The 16,275-nt window shown below is 36.3% G+C and overlaps 1 protein-coding gene across 9 annotated transcripts in view; it reads right to left on the reverse strand.

Moving 5' to 3' along the window:
* CLIP4 (CAP-Gly domain containing linker protein family member 4) overlaps nucleotides 1–16,275 on the reverse strand; it is a 121,835-nt gene that overhangs the window by 40,088 nt on the left and 65,472 nt on the right. For all 9 annotated transcript variants that reach the window (XM_081264828.1, XM_081264830.1, XM_081264829.1 and 6 more), the window contains 3 exons: nucleotides 13,617–13,764; nucleotides 1,950–2,089; nucleotides 1,122–1,215 (listed from right to left, as the gene is read on the reverse strand). In XM_081264828.1, the coding sequence (XP_081120954.1) occupies nucleotides 1,122–1,215; nucleotides 1,950–2,089; nucleotides 13,617–13,749 (367 nt within the window). In that variant the 5' untranslated portion in view covers nucleotides 13,750–13,764. The remainder of the gene's footprint in view (nucleotides 1–1,121; nucleotides 1,216–1,949; nucleotides 2,090–13,616; nucleotides 13,765–16,275) is intronic.

Genomic DNA, 16,275 nt, shown 5'->3' on the forward strand with positions numbered 1-16,275 from the left:
TTAACTCCTCAAAAGCTTCACTTTCAGGAATTTATTCTAAGAAAATAATCATATTCAAGTTTGTGAACACTCATCTATAAATTTTTTCATTACTGCACTGTTTATTAAAAATAAAATTCTGAAACAACCTAAAAGTACAATATTAAAACTGGTTAAATAAATTGAGACACCCATATTATGGAATACTATGAAGCCTTTAAAAATAATGTGCTACTCAAAGTGAGTGCTGTGGAAAAATAACTACGGGTAAATGGCAGAAAGATCAATAGAGGGAAGAATGCAGGAGGTTGGGGGAGGGAAGGGGGCAGAGAGATATTGAGGTCTGAGTTAGAACAGGTATATTCCATGCTTGTTTAATTATGTCAAAATGGCATCTACTGTCATGTATAACTAAAAAGAATCATAAAAAAATAAGCACTGTGGATCTAGAAGTTCCAAGCTGTAATCTGTAATTTTTGTAACTTTTTTTCCCTAGTTAATATTTCTTCTGACTATACTGACTAAAATATAATTTTATGCCTTTTTAAAAATATTGGGGCTTTATTTCATTTTTATATTATAAATCCATTTTTACTTTACAAAAGTACCAGTCAATGATGGATTATGGAGGGGGTGGGGGAAGAGTCTTACACCATCCAAAGTTTAAGGCACTCCGTATTGGACTACTGAAATTGGGAGAGATAATCACAATCTATAATTTAGCTAGAGGCAGACTTATAAAATGCTAAACCACAGGAGAGTATCAATTTTGGAAAACACACATAGATGTTTCCTAAATTGGAACATACCTCCTTCAAGCCTACAAAATCTGGGATTCTGTGGAGATTGCTATGCCTAGCAAATGAACTTTGGACTGATCCTGCTGGAAGCCCTTGGGAAAATTCTAGGACAGACCAGCTAGGAAGCAATTAGACAGGGAGCCTGCTGCAGAAAAGCTGAGAGGTAGCAGGAGAGTATAAAACTTTCCAAAGAAAAAGAAATAAGGTTTAGGAAGGACCTAACAGATTCCTCACCCAGTTGAAGAGTTCTGCCTGTTGACTGTCTTCCCAGGTCTCTGACTGGTGCATACAGAAGCACAGATGCAGATGACCCAAGCAAGCAACAGATTACCACATACTTACCAATACCATGAGCTCCAGACTTGCAAGTATAATGTAAAAGAGTCATATCTGTCAGTCCATCTCTATCATTCACATTGCAACCTCTCTTAAGAATCTAAGAAAGCCAAGAAAAAACACGATTACAATCTAACTACAGAAGTACCAGTGACTTCCAAATCAGTGCTGGGGAGCCGAGTTAGTCTGTCCTACCTGAATTACACCCAACAATAATGAATATCCCGCAGTCAACATAATGAATATTGAACTTGTTCCCCACAGAAGAAAATTCTTAAAAGATGACTCCAAAGTAATCTGTTACTCAAAATATTGCTCTTCTCAAAAATGAGCAAAAAAAACTTTTCCCCAATCAGTAGAATACTACTTTAAGAAAGTACAAACACTGTCCTCCTATAATATGACAACATGTGGGTCAAGAACAGCCCCCTCCAAGAATCAAACATTTTTATATTTAAAAGCCCAGATCTTTGTCAAATCATTCAAAATTGTAGACAGAATGTGATGGTGATCAAATCCCTTCAAGAAATGCATGCAAGTTTGCAAAAGCAATTTGTATAAAGGAGAAAATACGCAAGTGCCTCTCCCTACCCCTACCCAAATGTCTCCAGTGCTGGAACCCCAGGTGTAAGAAAGTACAGAGCATGAGGAGCAGGAGGACAAGATCAGAGCACCCACCTGCTGCCCATGGAAACACAAAGGACAAAAGCAAAACCTTGAAGGCTTCACCTTCATCACTATCTCCCCATTCAGATGGGTGGGGTGGGAGGGATCTATACCATTAACAATCCTAACAACAATGCAAAATGGAAAATGCAACAATTTTTTTTTTACCTCATTTCCAATAATGTCAATGTTTTGCTGGACCTGAGGAACCCACTGTCTTAAAATGGCAAATAATTCTGAGACGGAAGTTTTGGGATCAAAGAGAATTTCCTGGCATGAGGCATCATTAGGATCAAAGAAGGAAAACTCTGAAATTTTAAAAAAAGGTAAAATTCAGATTTGTTACAAGTTTCAAATATATTGAAAATAATAAATAATAGGATTAAAACTCAAATGACACAGATATTTTTTAAATGGTAGACAAAAAGTAGACTCGACCTTACATAATTCTCAAAACCGGTGACAGGGTGACCAAAAACAAGGCTTGTCTAAATTTCTGAGGCAATGAGACTTCCATGTATCACACTATATTTTTTATCTTAGATGAAACCAAATGTGAGTACACAGATCTCAAACCCTGAATTTTCCAAGTATTTTTTCTAAGTCACAGAAAAAAAACCTATCTAATTTTACCAGTAGTCTTCTTCTCAAAACACAAATGTCATGAATAGTAGAATCACATCTATGATAACAAAAATGAAAATAATAAATATGCCAAATATTAAATACACTAGATAAAAACTTGTGATTTCAAATGTTCTTTCTACTTTCCTCTTTTCCTAATTTTCTATAATAAAGAGCTTTGCTTTTTACCTACTGAAGAAATCTGAGGAGAAAGGCTATTCCAACAGATAAGGACATAGAAACTTGGGACAAAAATGACTGGGTGGTTGTGAAATCGGTATTAGTAAAAACCACAGAATATGAGACAAAATTGATTGTGTGATCTAGATATTTCTTAAAATGCCCTTCCCAAGATTTAGAGAAAAAGACTGATCATCCTACAACTACAGAAGAAGGGAATGGCTCAAGAAGAAAATAAAATATTTCAAGGAGAAAAAAAAAATCAATGCTACTGTCTTCATCCAAACAAAAAAATGGGGACTATAAAAAAAAGACATATCTAAAAAGGAAAACATTAGAAAATTAAAGTCTGCTGAGCACTTAGAATTTAACTGCCATAAACACCTTACCCGCCAGATATTGTTATTCTTGTTTTATGTAAGAGAAAATCATATTAAACAACTAGCTCACAGTCAGGAAGCTACTGAATGGGAAATCTGGGGTGGGAAGCGAGGTCTGTCCCCAAGCCTGTCTTCTTTCCTCCCTTAGGCTGCTGGCTGAGATAACTCTGTTGAGCTCCGAGGACAGCAGCAAACATAAGCAGTAGTACTCACAGGGCTAATTTTTCTTCTTTGTATATTTACATATTTTCCAAAATCATAATATGTACACATAAGTCTTACTTCACAGAGTTGGGATAATGAAAATATGAAAGGAGAAACACCAAACCAGCCCAAAGGGGCTTGTTTTAAAAAAAAAAAAAAAGCAGAGCAGCATCCACTAGAGAAGAATCAACTTTCCAATACCCCCACCCATACACACATGCAGGTAGCAGGGAGGCACTGGAATTGAACCTAGGGACATTTACATCCCCAGCTACATCCCCAGCACTTTTTAAATTTTTTGAGAGAGCGTCTCACAAAAAGTTACCAAGTCTGGCCCTGAAACTGCAATCCTCCTGCCTCAGCCTCTGGAATCACTAGGATCACAGGCCTATGCCATGTGCATTTTGTTAGTGGCCTCTGCTGAAGTTCCTTGGCCAGTCATCCTACTCTGTTCAAAGAGGGACTGAGGGGAAAACGTGATTCCCAGTGCTTCAGAACAACTGTTGAAAAGTAGGACCTTGAAGCTGGGTATGGTCGTGCACACCTGTAATCCCAGCAGCTAAGGAGACTGAGGTAGGAAGATCAAGAGTAAAACTCCAGCCTCAGCACCTTAGTGAGGCCCTAAGCAAATCAGTGAGACCCAATCTCTAAAGAAAATACAAAAATGGGCTGGGGATGTGGCTCAGTGATTAAGTTTCCCTGGGTTCAATACCCAATACAAAAAAAAAAAAGGAAAAATGGGACACTTCACACAGTTAAGAATCTAAGAATTGGGGCTGGGGATGTGGCTCAAGCGGTAGCGCGCTCGCCTGGCATGCGTGCGGCCCGGGTTCGATCCTCAGCACCACATACCAACAAAGGTGTTGTGTCCGCCGAGAACTAAAAAATAAATATTAAAAATTCTTTCTCTCTCTCTCTCTCTCTCTCTTCTCTCACACTCTCTTAAAAAAAAAAAAGAATCTAAGAATGTAAGAATTCTTAAAGAATATAAGAGAAGGATGGATTCCAACTGGTACAAAACCAACTATGGACCAAGATCGTGTGCCTTTTTGGAAAAATGGATGAAATTTACAACGGATAACTTGGAATTACAATGACCACTCTGGGAAACCTTTAATTTAGACAAGATAATTCATTGTGGCAGTGCTCTGGAACAGGAAGGATCCTGAAGCTCTCAGACAATGGAATGCATCCTTCGATTTGGATGCAGAACCTTCTAAAACCAAAATGACTCAAAAAAAAAAAAAAAAGAAAAGAAAAAGAAAGAAAAAGAAAAAGGAAAAAAAACTTCTCTAAAGAATCCTTATAGCGTGCAAATGAAAAATCTCTAATACAAAGTTTTGGCCATCAGAATGGGTAACCTTCTAACTGCCAGAGGCACAAGGTGGATCCAACTTCCTTTATCAAACTAGAAGCTTTGGAGTATTGGCAAAAATTTTGAAATGAATGCTAAACTATCTATGCTTAGGTCTATATGTTCATATGTACAAAAGTTAAACATATAAACAAAAGTTAAACAGACATGAATAAAAATCTCAAGTGCTTATACTAAGTATTCCTAAAACATTCAGAAAAATAGGAACTAACCCAAAAGTGCCTTTTAAGATCACATCACTTAGGTAATCTTTGATAAATAAAAATACTAATGGTTTACTTTAAAAAAATGGATATGCCTGCAGAGTGTTAGCATTAAGTATGACACAAACAAACTTTAATTCTACTTAGGTTTACCATTCAAATAAGCTCATGATATAAAACAAATTAATTACAAGTAAGTTCATGCTATCTGTTACAAAATTTCTCAGCAAGAAAAAAACTTAGATGATAATGAGCTATTTAATGTCTTATGAAATTTTAATGAGTAATCAAAGTATAATTGTTAAAACAAGTGAATTAAGTTGATTATGTCCACATAAAATACTGAAACATTAATTGCTGAAAAAAAAAGTATATCTGCTTTTGGACAGATGAATGAAAGATGTCTAGGTGTTAGTAAACATGTCCTGCGCTACAGTGAAAAACTGTACCACAAGGAAGGACACTTCTAGGAATTATGAACAGGTATATTCATAAATTTGCCAATCTACAGAATCCTATCATGACAGTTAAGAAAAAATGTGAGGACGTGGCTTTTGTTGAGGAAAAGGAAAATGAAGAAAAACTAAATGGCTATAGGAAATGGGAGAGAAAGAAATTCTTGTGCTGCCAAGCAAGCTAAAAATAAAAGAATGTATGATTAATTTCAAAATTATGCAAAAACAGAATGTGAGCATCTCTCAGTTAAAATGATAAAATTTCCCTTGATAGGAGAGTGTAAAAAGTTTGGTTTGGGCTGGGGCTGTAGCTCAGTGGTAGAGATTTGCCTGGCAGGCATGAGGTACTGGGTTTGATTCTCAGCACCTCATATAAATAAATGAATAAAATAAAGATCCATCAACATCTAAAAAATTTTTAAAAATTAAAATTTGGATTTAACTTTTCAGAGGGCCTCCTAGGAAACAAAGATTCTGGGGTTTGTAAGATAATTTCCTGTGCTTCGTGTTATCTTTGCCAGGTCTTGGGTTACTTAAATTTTTCCATGAAAAGAGCCAAAGCTCTTTATTCTGTCTTTCTTCTTCTTTTTCTCTTTTTTCAACTATATGGCTTTCTGTATTTACCTTTGAAATTTTTGTCATTTTGGTAAAATAGATAACTAAGTACCCATGATCCTATTTAATTAAGTGTTTTGAATCTTCTGACATTTTTTTGCAAACTTATGAAAACTCCAATTCTGGATGAAGACTTTTTGATCTCAGATTAACTTTGGGATATTTCAGAAAGACCCAAAACCCCCAAACAGAAAGAGTTGTTAAAGTAATTAAGCTTATTTGCATGGGAAGAATTATCAAGCAAAAGTAAAACCAATTAGGCACAAGATGCACTATCAAATAAAGGCCATACTTAACCCTCTTACGTTATATTTGTATGGGTATATTATCAATAACTGTTCCAGAAATGGTATGAAATTCTTAGTAATTTGAAAGGTCCTGGTATAATATTATCAGTTATGATTCCAGTTATCTTAAAGTGTCAAAGAAATGACCAAATTTCCTCATCAACTGTATGATAATGAACTCCCATAATCTTTACCCATAGCCTTAAGGCTTTTGTCCAAACAGGCAGTTATTATTTGGCTCTCATTTCTTCCTGAAAGCTTTGACAAGCATCTATGATACAAAACTGCAAAACGATTCAGGGAAAAGACAAATACAAATTTCTGATAACTTTAAAATCATACCATTAGATTGGGTAAGAATTTCCAGACCTCTAATGAAAAACTAATGGATTCATGAGACTGCTGGACCAGAATCAAAAATTAATTACAGGGGACTAACAAACTGATGGATGATTATAATTTCTGTGACTTTGTTCAAAATATTTCTGGTTCTTCAATGTTTTGCTTTCAGATTTTTTTTTTAATATTTATTCTTTATTTGTATACAATACCTTTATTTTATTTATTTTTATGTGGTGCAGAGAATTGAACCCAGGGCCTTGCATGTGCTAGGCTAGCGCTCTACCGCTGAGCCACAATTCCAGCCCCTGTTTTGCAGATTTAAAGAACCCTTCTCTTGAGACCTATAACTTACAACAATTGGGTAAAGCATACTTTTGTAAACAAAAATGAAGCCCATTTTTTCTCTCTACCTGACCCTTCCAGAGTTCATAAACTCTTTCCGAATATTATTTATGTTTATGGCAAAATCTATATTTATATACATTCAATAATAATCTGTTTTCATTACAATAGGACATACTTGTAAAAGTAACTGGCTTATTTACTTAGCCTGAAATGCTTTTAATAGTCTAATCTGAGTTGGGTACACTGGTACACAATAATCCCAGCAACTTCACAAGTTCAAACCAGCCTCAGCAACTTAGTGAAACCCTTTCTCAAAATTAAAAATAAAAAGAGCTGGGGATGTGGCTCAGTGGTAAAGTGCCCTGTGTTCAATCCCCATCATTAAAAAAAAAAAAAAAGAGTCTAATCTAAGGTTTCTTATTGCCAGTTTTAAAGAACTTATGGAGCCAATGAGGACATTTGGATATTACCATGAGCTACATCCCCAGCACTTCTTATTTATTTTGTGACAGGGTCTTGGCTCAGTTGCTGAGGCTGGCCTTGAACTTGAGCTCCTCCTGCTTCAACCTCCCAAGTCACCAGGCAAGAGCCACCATATTAGCTAATCTTATCCATTATCTTTGATGTTTTGTTACCAACCAACCTGTAAATTTGATTGGATCCTGAATTACTCATTTCCTCCAATATCTAGTTAGGACAGACTCTCTAAACTAGCATTTCCAATTTCCTAAAACTTCCCTTTCCCTAATCCCTCTAAGCTGAAGCTGAACAATTTGATATAAACTTCAAAGAAGTCACTCCAACAGCTCAAACATGGACAACCTCCATGCCTGCTGCTGTGAGAGTTACTCAGAGAGTTCACTAGAACATCTGATGATATCACCAAAGACATTTAAATTACAAACCAGGAAAATTCATCAGACTGAAACTGCTAACCTTATTTCACCAGCTAAAGATAGTTTGAGGTCAAATCTAGAAGTCTTCTTCATGGGCTGCCCTCCAGACTTATAAACTGAGATTCCATCTCACTCCAGTCAGAATGGCAATTATCAATAGTACAAGTAACAATAAATGTTGGCAAGGATGTCAGGAAAAAGGTTCACTTATACATTGCTGGTGGGACTGCAAATCGGTGCAATCATTATGGAAAGCTATATGAAGATTCTTTAGAAAACTTGGAATGAAACCAGCATCTGACCCAGTAATCCCACTTTTCAGCTTCTACCCAAAGGACTTAAAATCAGCATACTATAGTGACACAGCCACCATGGAACCAACCTAGGTACCCCTTCAACAGATGAATGAATTAAAAAAATATATAGTATATATATACACAATGGAATGTCACTCAGCCATAAAGAAGAATGAAATTATGGCAATTGCTGGTAAAGGGATGAAACTGGAGAATATCATGCTAAGTGAAATAAGCCAGTCACAAAAAAACAAAGGCCAAATGTTCTCTCTGATATGTGGTTGCTAACCCACAACAAGGGAGGGTAGAGAGGGGACGAATAGAAATTCATTGGATTAGACACTGGATTAGGGAATGAAAGGAAGTAAGGGGGGATAGGATAGGAAAGACAGTAGAATGAATCAGATATATGAATACACCACCAATGTAACTCCATATCATATGTGACCAGAAGAATGGGATTCTGATTAGAATAAGTTATACTCTGTGTATGTACAGTATGTCAAAATACACTCTATTGTCATGTATGTCTAAAAAGAACCAAAAAATGAAAAAAAGAGAAAAATGTTGCAAAATAGCAGATTGTGTATTTGGATAATAAACAGTAATAGGTTATATTTATTACATGTTTAATAGGTGCCAGCGACTTTGCTATGAACATATGTATGTTAATTTATTTAATTCTCATAATAACCATATGTAATAGGTACCATTATCATTCTCATTTTATCTCATTTTAAATGGACAAGGAAAATAAGCAATTTACCTACAATTAAAGCCAGCATGACCCTTCATTTAAATCCCTATTCTAATTTCAGACAGAATGGCAATTATCAAGAAATACAAGCAACAATAAGTGCTGGTGAGGATGCGGGGGGGGGAAAAGGTACACTCATACATTGCTGGTGGCTTGCAAATTGAAACAACCACTCTGGAAAGCAGTATGGAGATTCCTTATAAAACTTGGAATGGAACCACCATTCAACCCAGCTATCCCACTCCTCAGTCTATACCTAAAGGACTTAAAATCAGCATACTATAGTGATGCAGCCACATCAATGTTTATAGCAGCTCAATTCACAATAGCTAAACTGTGGAACCAACATAGATGCCCTTCAATAGATGAATGGATTTAAAAAACTATGGTATCTATACCCAATGGAATATTATTCAGCATTAAAAGAGAATAAAATTATGGCATTTGCAGATAAATTTGCAGTTGGAGAATATCATGCTAAGCAAAGTAAGCCAATCCCAAAAAACCAAAGGCCAAATGTTTCTCTCTGATAAGTGGATGCTGATCCATAATTGGGGGAGAGGGCATGGGAAGACTGGAGAAACTTTAGCTTGGGCAAAGGAGAGAGGAGGAGGGGACAGGGCATAGGGGTAGGTAAGATGCTAGAATGAAACAGATACTGTGGGTACATGTATAATTCCACAAATGGTGCAACTTCTACACTGTGTACATGCAGAGAAAGGAAAAGTTGTGCTCCATCTGGGTATAATAAAATAAAATACATTCTGCTGTCATGTATAATTAGAAAAAATTAAAATAAATAAATAAATCCCTATTCTATGATGAAATAAATTAATACTAATTTAATTCAAATTTAAAATTTGAATGTGGCTAGAAAAAAATCCAGCTACATTCAAATTTTAAACTTCCATACTTGGAAAAAAATTAATCAAAATGAAGTGAGGTAAAAGAGGAACTAGGGAAGATGTCAGAAATAACAGGGAACATATTTCCCTTCCATCTGAAATAGCCAAAACACCAGAGGAGCTAGCAATGGTTGTTAAAGCACTCGACATGAGGCCGTGAAAGACAGGAACTTCTAGGAACAGGAAACAAACAGGCTGAGTCTTTCAACAGCCCTAAGCTACTACCCTGGGAGTTTCCAGGTCTCAGTGCAGGAAAGAGGTATCAAAAAAAGCCCATAGATACCCTGATTTGAGGAGATTGAGCTGAGTATCACAGAAACCAAGCTGGGAAGAGGTCAGGGCAGAGTTCCAGAAGAAACAGGGGTGCTACACAAGAACCCCAGAGATCTACAGAGGTGCCTCCTCAGATACCCAGCAGGATCAGTGCTCACACCTACCAGAAAAACTGAAAAACAAAATTCCTATAATTCACAGGGCACTGAAAAGAGTACTCAGGCATGGGGAATAATAACCACAGAACAGAGCTCAAAAACAAAAAAACTTACAAAAATGCAAAACTGGCCAGCACCCAACCAGGTACAATTCACAACATCTGATATCTGGTTAAAGACTACGAAGCATGCAAGGCAAGAGGAAGACAGGATGCACCATCAAGAGGATAATAAATCAAAACAGTGCTGGAGTTGACACAGATTTTATGATAGGAAAGAACACTGAAATAGTTACTATAGCTATAGGCTAAATGTTCAAAGGTTGAGAGACGTGGATGACATTTTAAAAGACCCAAATCTAACTTAAAAGATGAAACTCCATTTGAAATGAAAATGAAACTGGATGAGATCAGCATCTAATTAGACACTGTAAAAGAAAAAGTTAAGGAACTTGAAGATACTGTTAGTAAAAACAATCCAAAATGAAACACAGAAAAATGTTTTAGAATATGAAAAATACATCAGAGAGTTATGGAAGAACAACTTCAAACAGTCTAACATATATGTAACCTAGGTCTCTGAAAAATTGGTAAGAATAGAAAAGAGACCTGAAATAATGATTTCCCAAACTTGATGAAAACTGAAACCCACCGATGCAAGCAGCTCAACAGACTCCAAGCACAAGAACATAAAGAAAACTATACTAGGGTACATAATAGTAAAATTGCTCAGAACCAGTAATAAAGAGAAAAATCTTAAAAGCATCTGGGGGTAGGAGGGGAAATACACATTACATGCAGGGAAACAAAAATGATAGCAATGATGGCAGATTTCCCATCAGAAACAATGCAAGAGGGGACACCGAAGAGCAACATCTTTAAAATACTGAAAGAAAACAATTAAGGACCTAGAATTATACACCCTGCAAATCTGTTTTTCAAAACAGAAGGTGAAACAAACATGCTTTGGACATAAAATAACTAACAGGATTCATCACTGGTCATAAGAAAATTAAAGGAGGTCCCCCAGGCAGAAGGAAAATGGTACCATGGAAATCTGGGTCCACACATGGGAAGGAAGAGCACTAGGAATGGTAACCTAAATGAGTAAGATTTTCCCCATTCTTATTTAAAGAAAGCATCATGGTGTTTATGACATCTATAGCATGTACTCTGGGTGAATTAGCTCTGAAGACATTTCAAAGCAAAAGATTGCAAAACTGTCTTGCATTAGGACACACTGAGCTCCTGGGGCAGCCACCTAGAGGGTCCACAGTGGGCTCCACAACCAAGGCCTGGTTTGTGTGAACTGGTTTGTTTCTTGGTTTTAATCTTATTGGGACCACTCGGGGCTACATGATCGGACTTCTCTCCAACTTCACCTCCTCCACTCTGCCCCTCAGCTCCTTATCTTCTCAGCAAGAGGTCTTCTATTAATTCTTAGTGTACACCAACGTTTCCCCCCTAGTTCTTTCTAGAATGCTTCTCCCCAGAACCTCTCATGATTCTTCAGAAAAGCCCCCCCACTCTGGTTATCTGTCAGAGTAGCCACCCCGCCCGATGACTCCCCACCCCAGTACCCATCTCTTTTCTCCACAGAACTCATTACAATCTATTTTTGTTCTATTTAATTCATCTGTTTGTTTATTGTCTGTCTTCCCTTCAAAAAGATCTGTCTTGGTCACTGTGGCAACCCAGCACGTAGGGCAGTACCAAGGACACGGGAAACCCTCGATAAACGTCTGCTCCACAGATGCAATTCCAAATGCCGCATTTTAAGGGAACACTGACTTCAATTTATAAGAAAATAACTAGGATGGAAAGAGTCTAAAAGTCCTGACAATGAGGACCTGCTGAGGGAACTAGAAACAGGTGGCCAAAGGATGTACAGAGTGAGAAAAGGTTCAAATTATCTTAAATACTTGAAGGCTGTCATAGAAAGAGGTGTTTGTCCCATATTGTACCAGTTTGCCAAAGTTTCAGGGAGACATAATTTAGTCCATTTTCAAAAACAAATCTACTACAACTAAAGCTTTTTAATGATAATAATTAACTATTTCATTAGTTTCAAAGTACTGAAGATATGCAAGAGGCTAGATGGTTATCTGTCAGAGAGCCTGCAAATGGTCCTTCTATACCAGGAGGGAGGAAAAGCAGAAGCACAGGACCACAAAGATTCTCAGAATCTGGGGCCTGAAAACTACTGGGAACGTTTGAATTCAGTTATACAAAGTTATATTCATTATCATCTTTCATTCAATGTATTTATTCAACAAATGTTGAATAACTAATCTCAACAAATGGCTATATTAGCCTTTAGGTAAGCAAAAATAAAACGTGACTGTTACTCCATCCCAAAGACCTACAGTCTAGGAAAGGAAATAAGATGATTCTAATTTAAGATAGAAAAAACATCATAAGCAAGGTAAAATGTTCAAGGTTTTAGTTCAAGGTTTCCTCAGTATAAATGATTTTGTTATAACTGAAAATAAACCCAGTCAACTTTTATAAAAGCAGCAAACAAGCCAGGCACAGTAGCACCTGCCCATAATCCCAGCAACTCAGGAGGCTGAGGCAGAAGATTACAAGTTAAAGGCTAGCCTCAGCAACTCAGCAATCCTCTGTCTCAAAATAAAAAATTAAAAAGGGTTGGGGATGAGCTCAGTGGTAGAGTGCCTCTGGGTTCAATCCCCAGCACCATGGGCAAGGGGAACTGCAAATAACTCCCAGGATTGGGGTACAGGTTTTAGGTAATACTTTGGGTGACAGCTGTATGAAACTCCTATAGAACCAGAATACAAAAAAATGTAGAAAACTTGGAGAAGAGAAATTACTAGAACAAACATGAGTAAAAAGACAAATTCTTAATCCAATAACTTTATATCTACTAACATTTAAAAATTGTATTATTTCTACCTCCAAAGACGATTTGAAATAGTGACCCAATATTTTACCTGAAAAACTCTAAATTAAAAATGTAAGAAATTCTATCAAATTTACCTCCTGGTTTCCTTTTTTCTTTTTCTTTTATCAACTACTTATAAAATATAGTCCTCAGGAAATAAATCAAAATAGACAAAAACTAGGATACTTCTAAATTTACAGTTTACAAAGGAGAATTAAATGGACCAATTTAAACAGGAATCAATCTCATTCCATATTCCAGGGAAGGGTCTCTTGCAGTCTTTGCCTTAGTACACAGCTTTTTTAGCAATTCAGTGTATTTAACCAAAATAAATACATCAATAGCAAAAGAATGCTTGATATCTAAGCACCATTACATTCTAAAAATAAAATCCTCTAAATCCATCATGGTGCTTAAAATTAACGTTTTTACATAATAAAAATGCTGACAGCAGAAATAAAGTATTTAGCTTAAGAGGCAGAAAATGCAATAAGCGATTGTATTTTGAAAAAGGAAAGCTTTAGCAATTTTATAAAAACCAGAGCAAATGGTTTCAGAAAAAAATTATGAGTGCAAAGAGGGCATAAGACAGAAGTCAAGTTACCAGTTTACAGAAAACAGAGTTATGTCACATACCACAGTCTGAAGGCATTGGTGCAGCGGAAATGGAAAAGATAACTGGTGTATAAGAACCTGAAAATAAAAAGGGGTATCTTCCAATCAAAGGATTTCCTTCTAATGGAAAATCTGGAAGGTCCTCTATGGTCATCTTCTAGGAAGCCACCTAAGTGAAAAAGAAAGGGGGAAAAATAAAGTATTTCTTCTTTATTTATATGCAATTTTGAATGATTGCCTTCAATCACAAAAAAATGCTAAAATTCTTTTAATATCTAAGCTAGTGACATTTTCAACTTCAATCTTTAAGAATCTCTTTTATGACAGGAAAACAGTTCTCTTAGCAAAACTGTTGTGTAAAATACACATTGCTTCATACTGCTTCTTATCCAGTCAGCAGCATACATAATCTCTTCTAGACAGAGTTCAAGAATAATAAACTATAATTGGTAAAAAGATATTTCCCAATAATAGGTAAAAAAACAGTTTAAAATGCTGAGCTATTCTAAATAGATGACATCCTCTTACTCATGGTAACAAACAAGAGCATATTATCCCTGCAGGTGGATCTTGGACTTCTTACAATGCTGACACGGGTTGTATCATTTGTCATCCAGTAGCTGGTGCCATGTGCTCATCCCATGAAAATAATCTAGTTTAGAATGTTTCCATTATTTTCTGATATCCCAGAAAACTTTACTGAAAATTAATCATGTCGCTTTCACAAATGTAAGAGCTTACTGAGAATGTTCCACTTAATGTACGAGGGTCTATTTATTCTATCCTAGCAGAAGATGGAAAGCCATGCCTTTTAAACCATATCACTTTTATTACCTCTATTTCCCAGAAAACATGAGTGCTTAGAATACATTTGCTCTAAATTAGACTTGTGCTACCCTAGCCTACATCTCAGAAATGACATAGAAAGCAGAGAAATGCTAAGTAAAACTTAACTATGCAGATAAAAACTTTACAGTTTCTTTTGCATCAGGTCTTTATTCTGAAATGTTTTGAGCCCTTATATATTTTTTAAATATAAGCAGAAAATCATATTATGAAACTAAATGAAAATGATTTTAGATTATTTTCAGTAGAAAGAATAGAATAAGTTACGGGAAAAAGTTTTTCAATGATAGCTCGATCTAGTCGCAGATAATGCCATACTAGATATTACTCAACGTGAGCTCTATTCTTGATTAACCAACCCTGTACTTACTTAATCATCTCTATCATTCCACCCCTCTCCAAGGAAACCATCATTTCTCTGAGCATGGGTTTCTTCCAAATTTGACTCAACACTAGAAGAAACTGGTAAGAGTAAGATGCTTTCTTTTTTCCTCAAGGAGTATGCATTTATATAAACAGGGATATTGCATATTAAATAACCTAAACAAGTTGTTATTATTTTGAAGGTATTTAAATTTTCTTGGATGCTACAAAATTACTTGTCACCCAATACTCTGAACATTTTGACATGAGCCTTGCCACATAAACAGAAAGAAAACTAATTGTGATCATCCTCGAACACTGTCAACTCCAAGCCCAAGGACAGCCCTCCCTCACACTACAGCTTCTCCCTAACTCAGGATTTCTACTTGCTGCCCTCTGCTTGCTTGGGAGTAAATATGGGCCTATATTCTGCAAAGGCTATGAGGCTTCCTTGAGAGGTAAGAAACAAAGTTTAACAAATAACTGTTAAGGAACCACACATGGCTCTACTATCTTTTGATTTTTCAAAGACCCCCTGATTCTGCCTCATCACAGAAGTAGTAAGAAATGTCCACCAACTTCTTCCAAGTGGTTCAGGGCTTAGAGGACTCTAGAAAGAGCCTCACTGATTTATAGAATATAGCTAAGAGCAGCATCCTCAAGCTGCTCAAATAACAGGAAACCACGATCTTCAGAATCATAAGGCCCTTCATTCAATTTCCCACAGCAATCTGTCAAGAGACTTTATTTTCATGGATTCCAAAATAAGACTGACTAACATGTGAAAAGCACACCTCCAATGATCCTTTCATTTGCTACCCACAAAACATCTATTCAGTCACTAAACAAGTATGTATAGCATTGAACACTTACTTACCCCTAGGCCCTAAAGAGAATATCAAAGTAAGACACCTGCCTCCAAGTTCAGTTATGCATTCAACAAATATTTATTGTTTCTTACCAAGCCCTAAACTGGGCTTATCAAATGCCAAGAAAGTGGATTTGCCTCTGCCCTCATGTAGATTCCAGCCTAGCACTGAATTTCTATGAGAAAGCTGTGATTACACTGTAATTGTAACAAGTGCTGTGGCTGAGAAGAGCTGCAAACTATGAGCACAGACTCAAGATGGTTAGTGAAGGATTCCTGGGGCATTAATAATTAAAAGCTGTGATGTCCAACTAGGAAGCCACCAGATACACGTGGCTATTTAAATTAAATTTCAGATTCAGTTCATCCATGGCTTCAGCTCCACTCAGGGGCTCAAAAGCTCAAGCTGTCTTTGGCTAATGCTACTATACTGCACAAGTGCACAAAGAACACTTCGTCACAGAAAGTTGTACTGAACAGCAGGAAAACAGTGCAGTTTACTCTCTAAAATGAAAAAATATATACAGATGCCTGAATCAAGAAAAAACAAAGGCTAATTCTCTAAGCAAGTCCAAGAAGCATTATTATAAATAATTAATGAGG

Source organism: Spermophilus citellus (genome assembly GCF_964194105.1).
Source record: "Spermophilus citellus genome assembly, chromosome: 13".
Taxonomy (NCBI): Eukaryota; Metazoa; Chordata; class Mammalia; order Rodentia; family Sciuridae; genus Spermophilus; species Spermophilus citellus.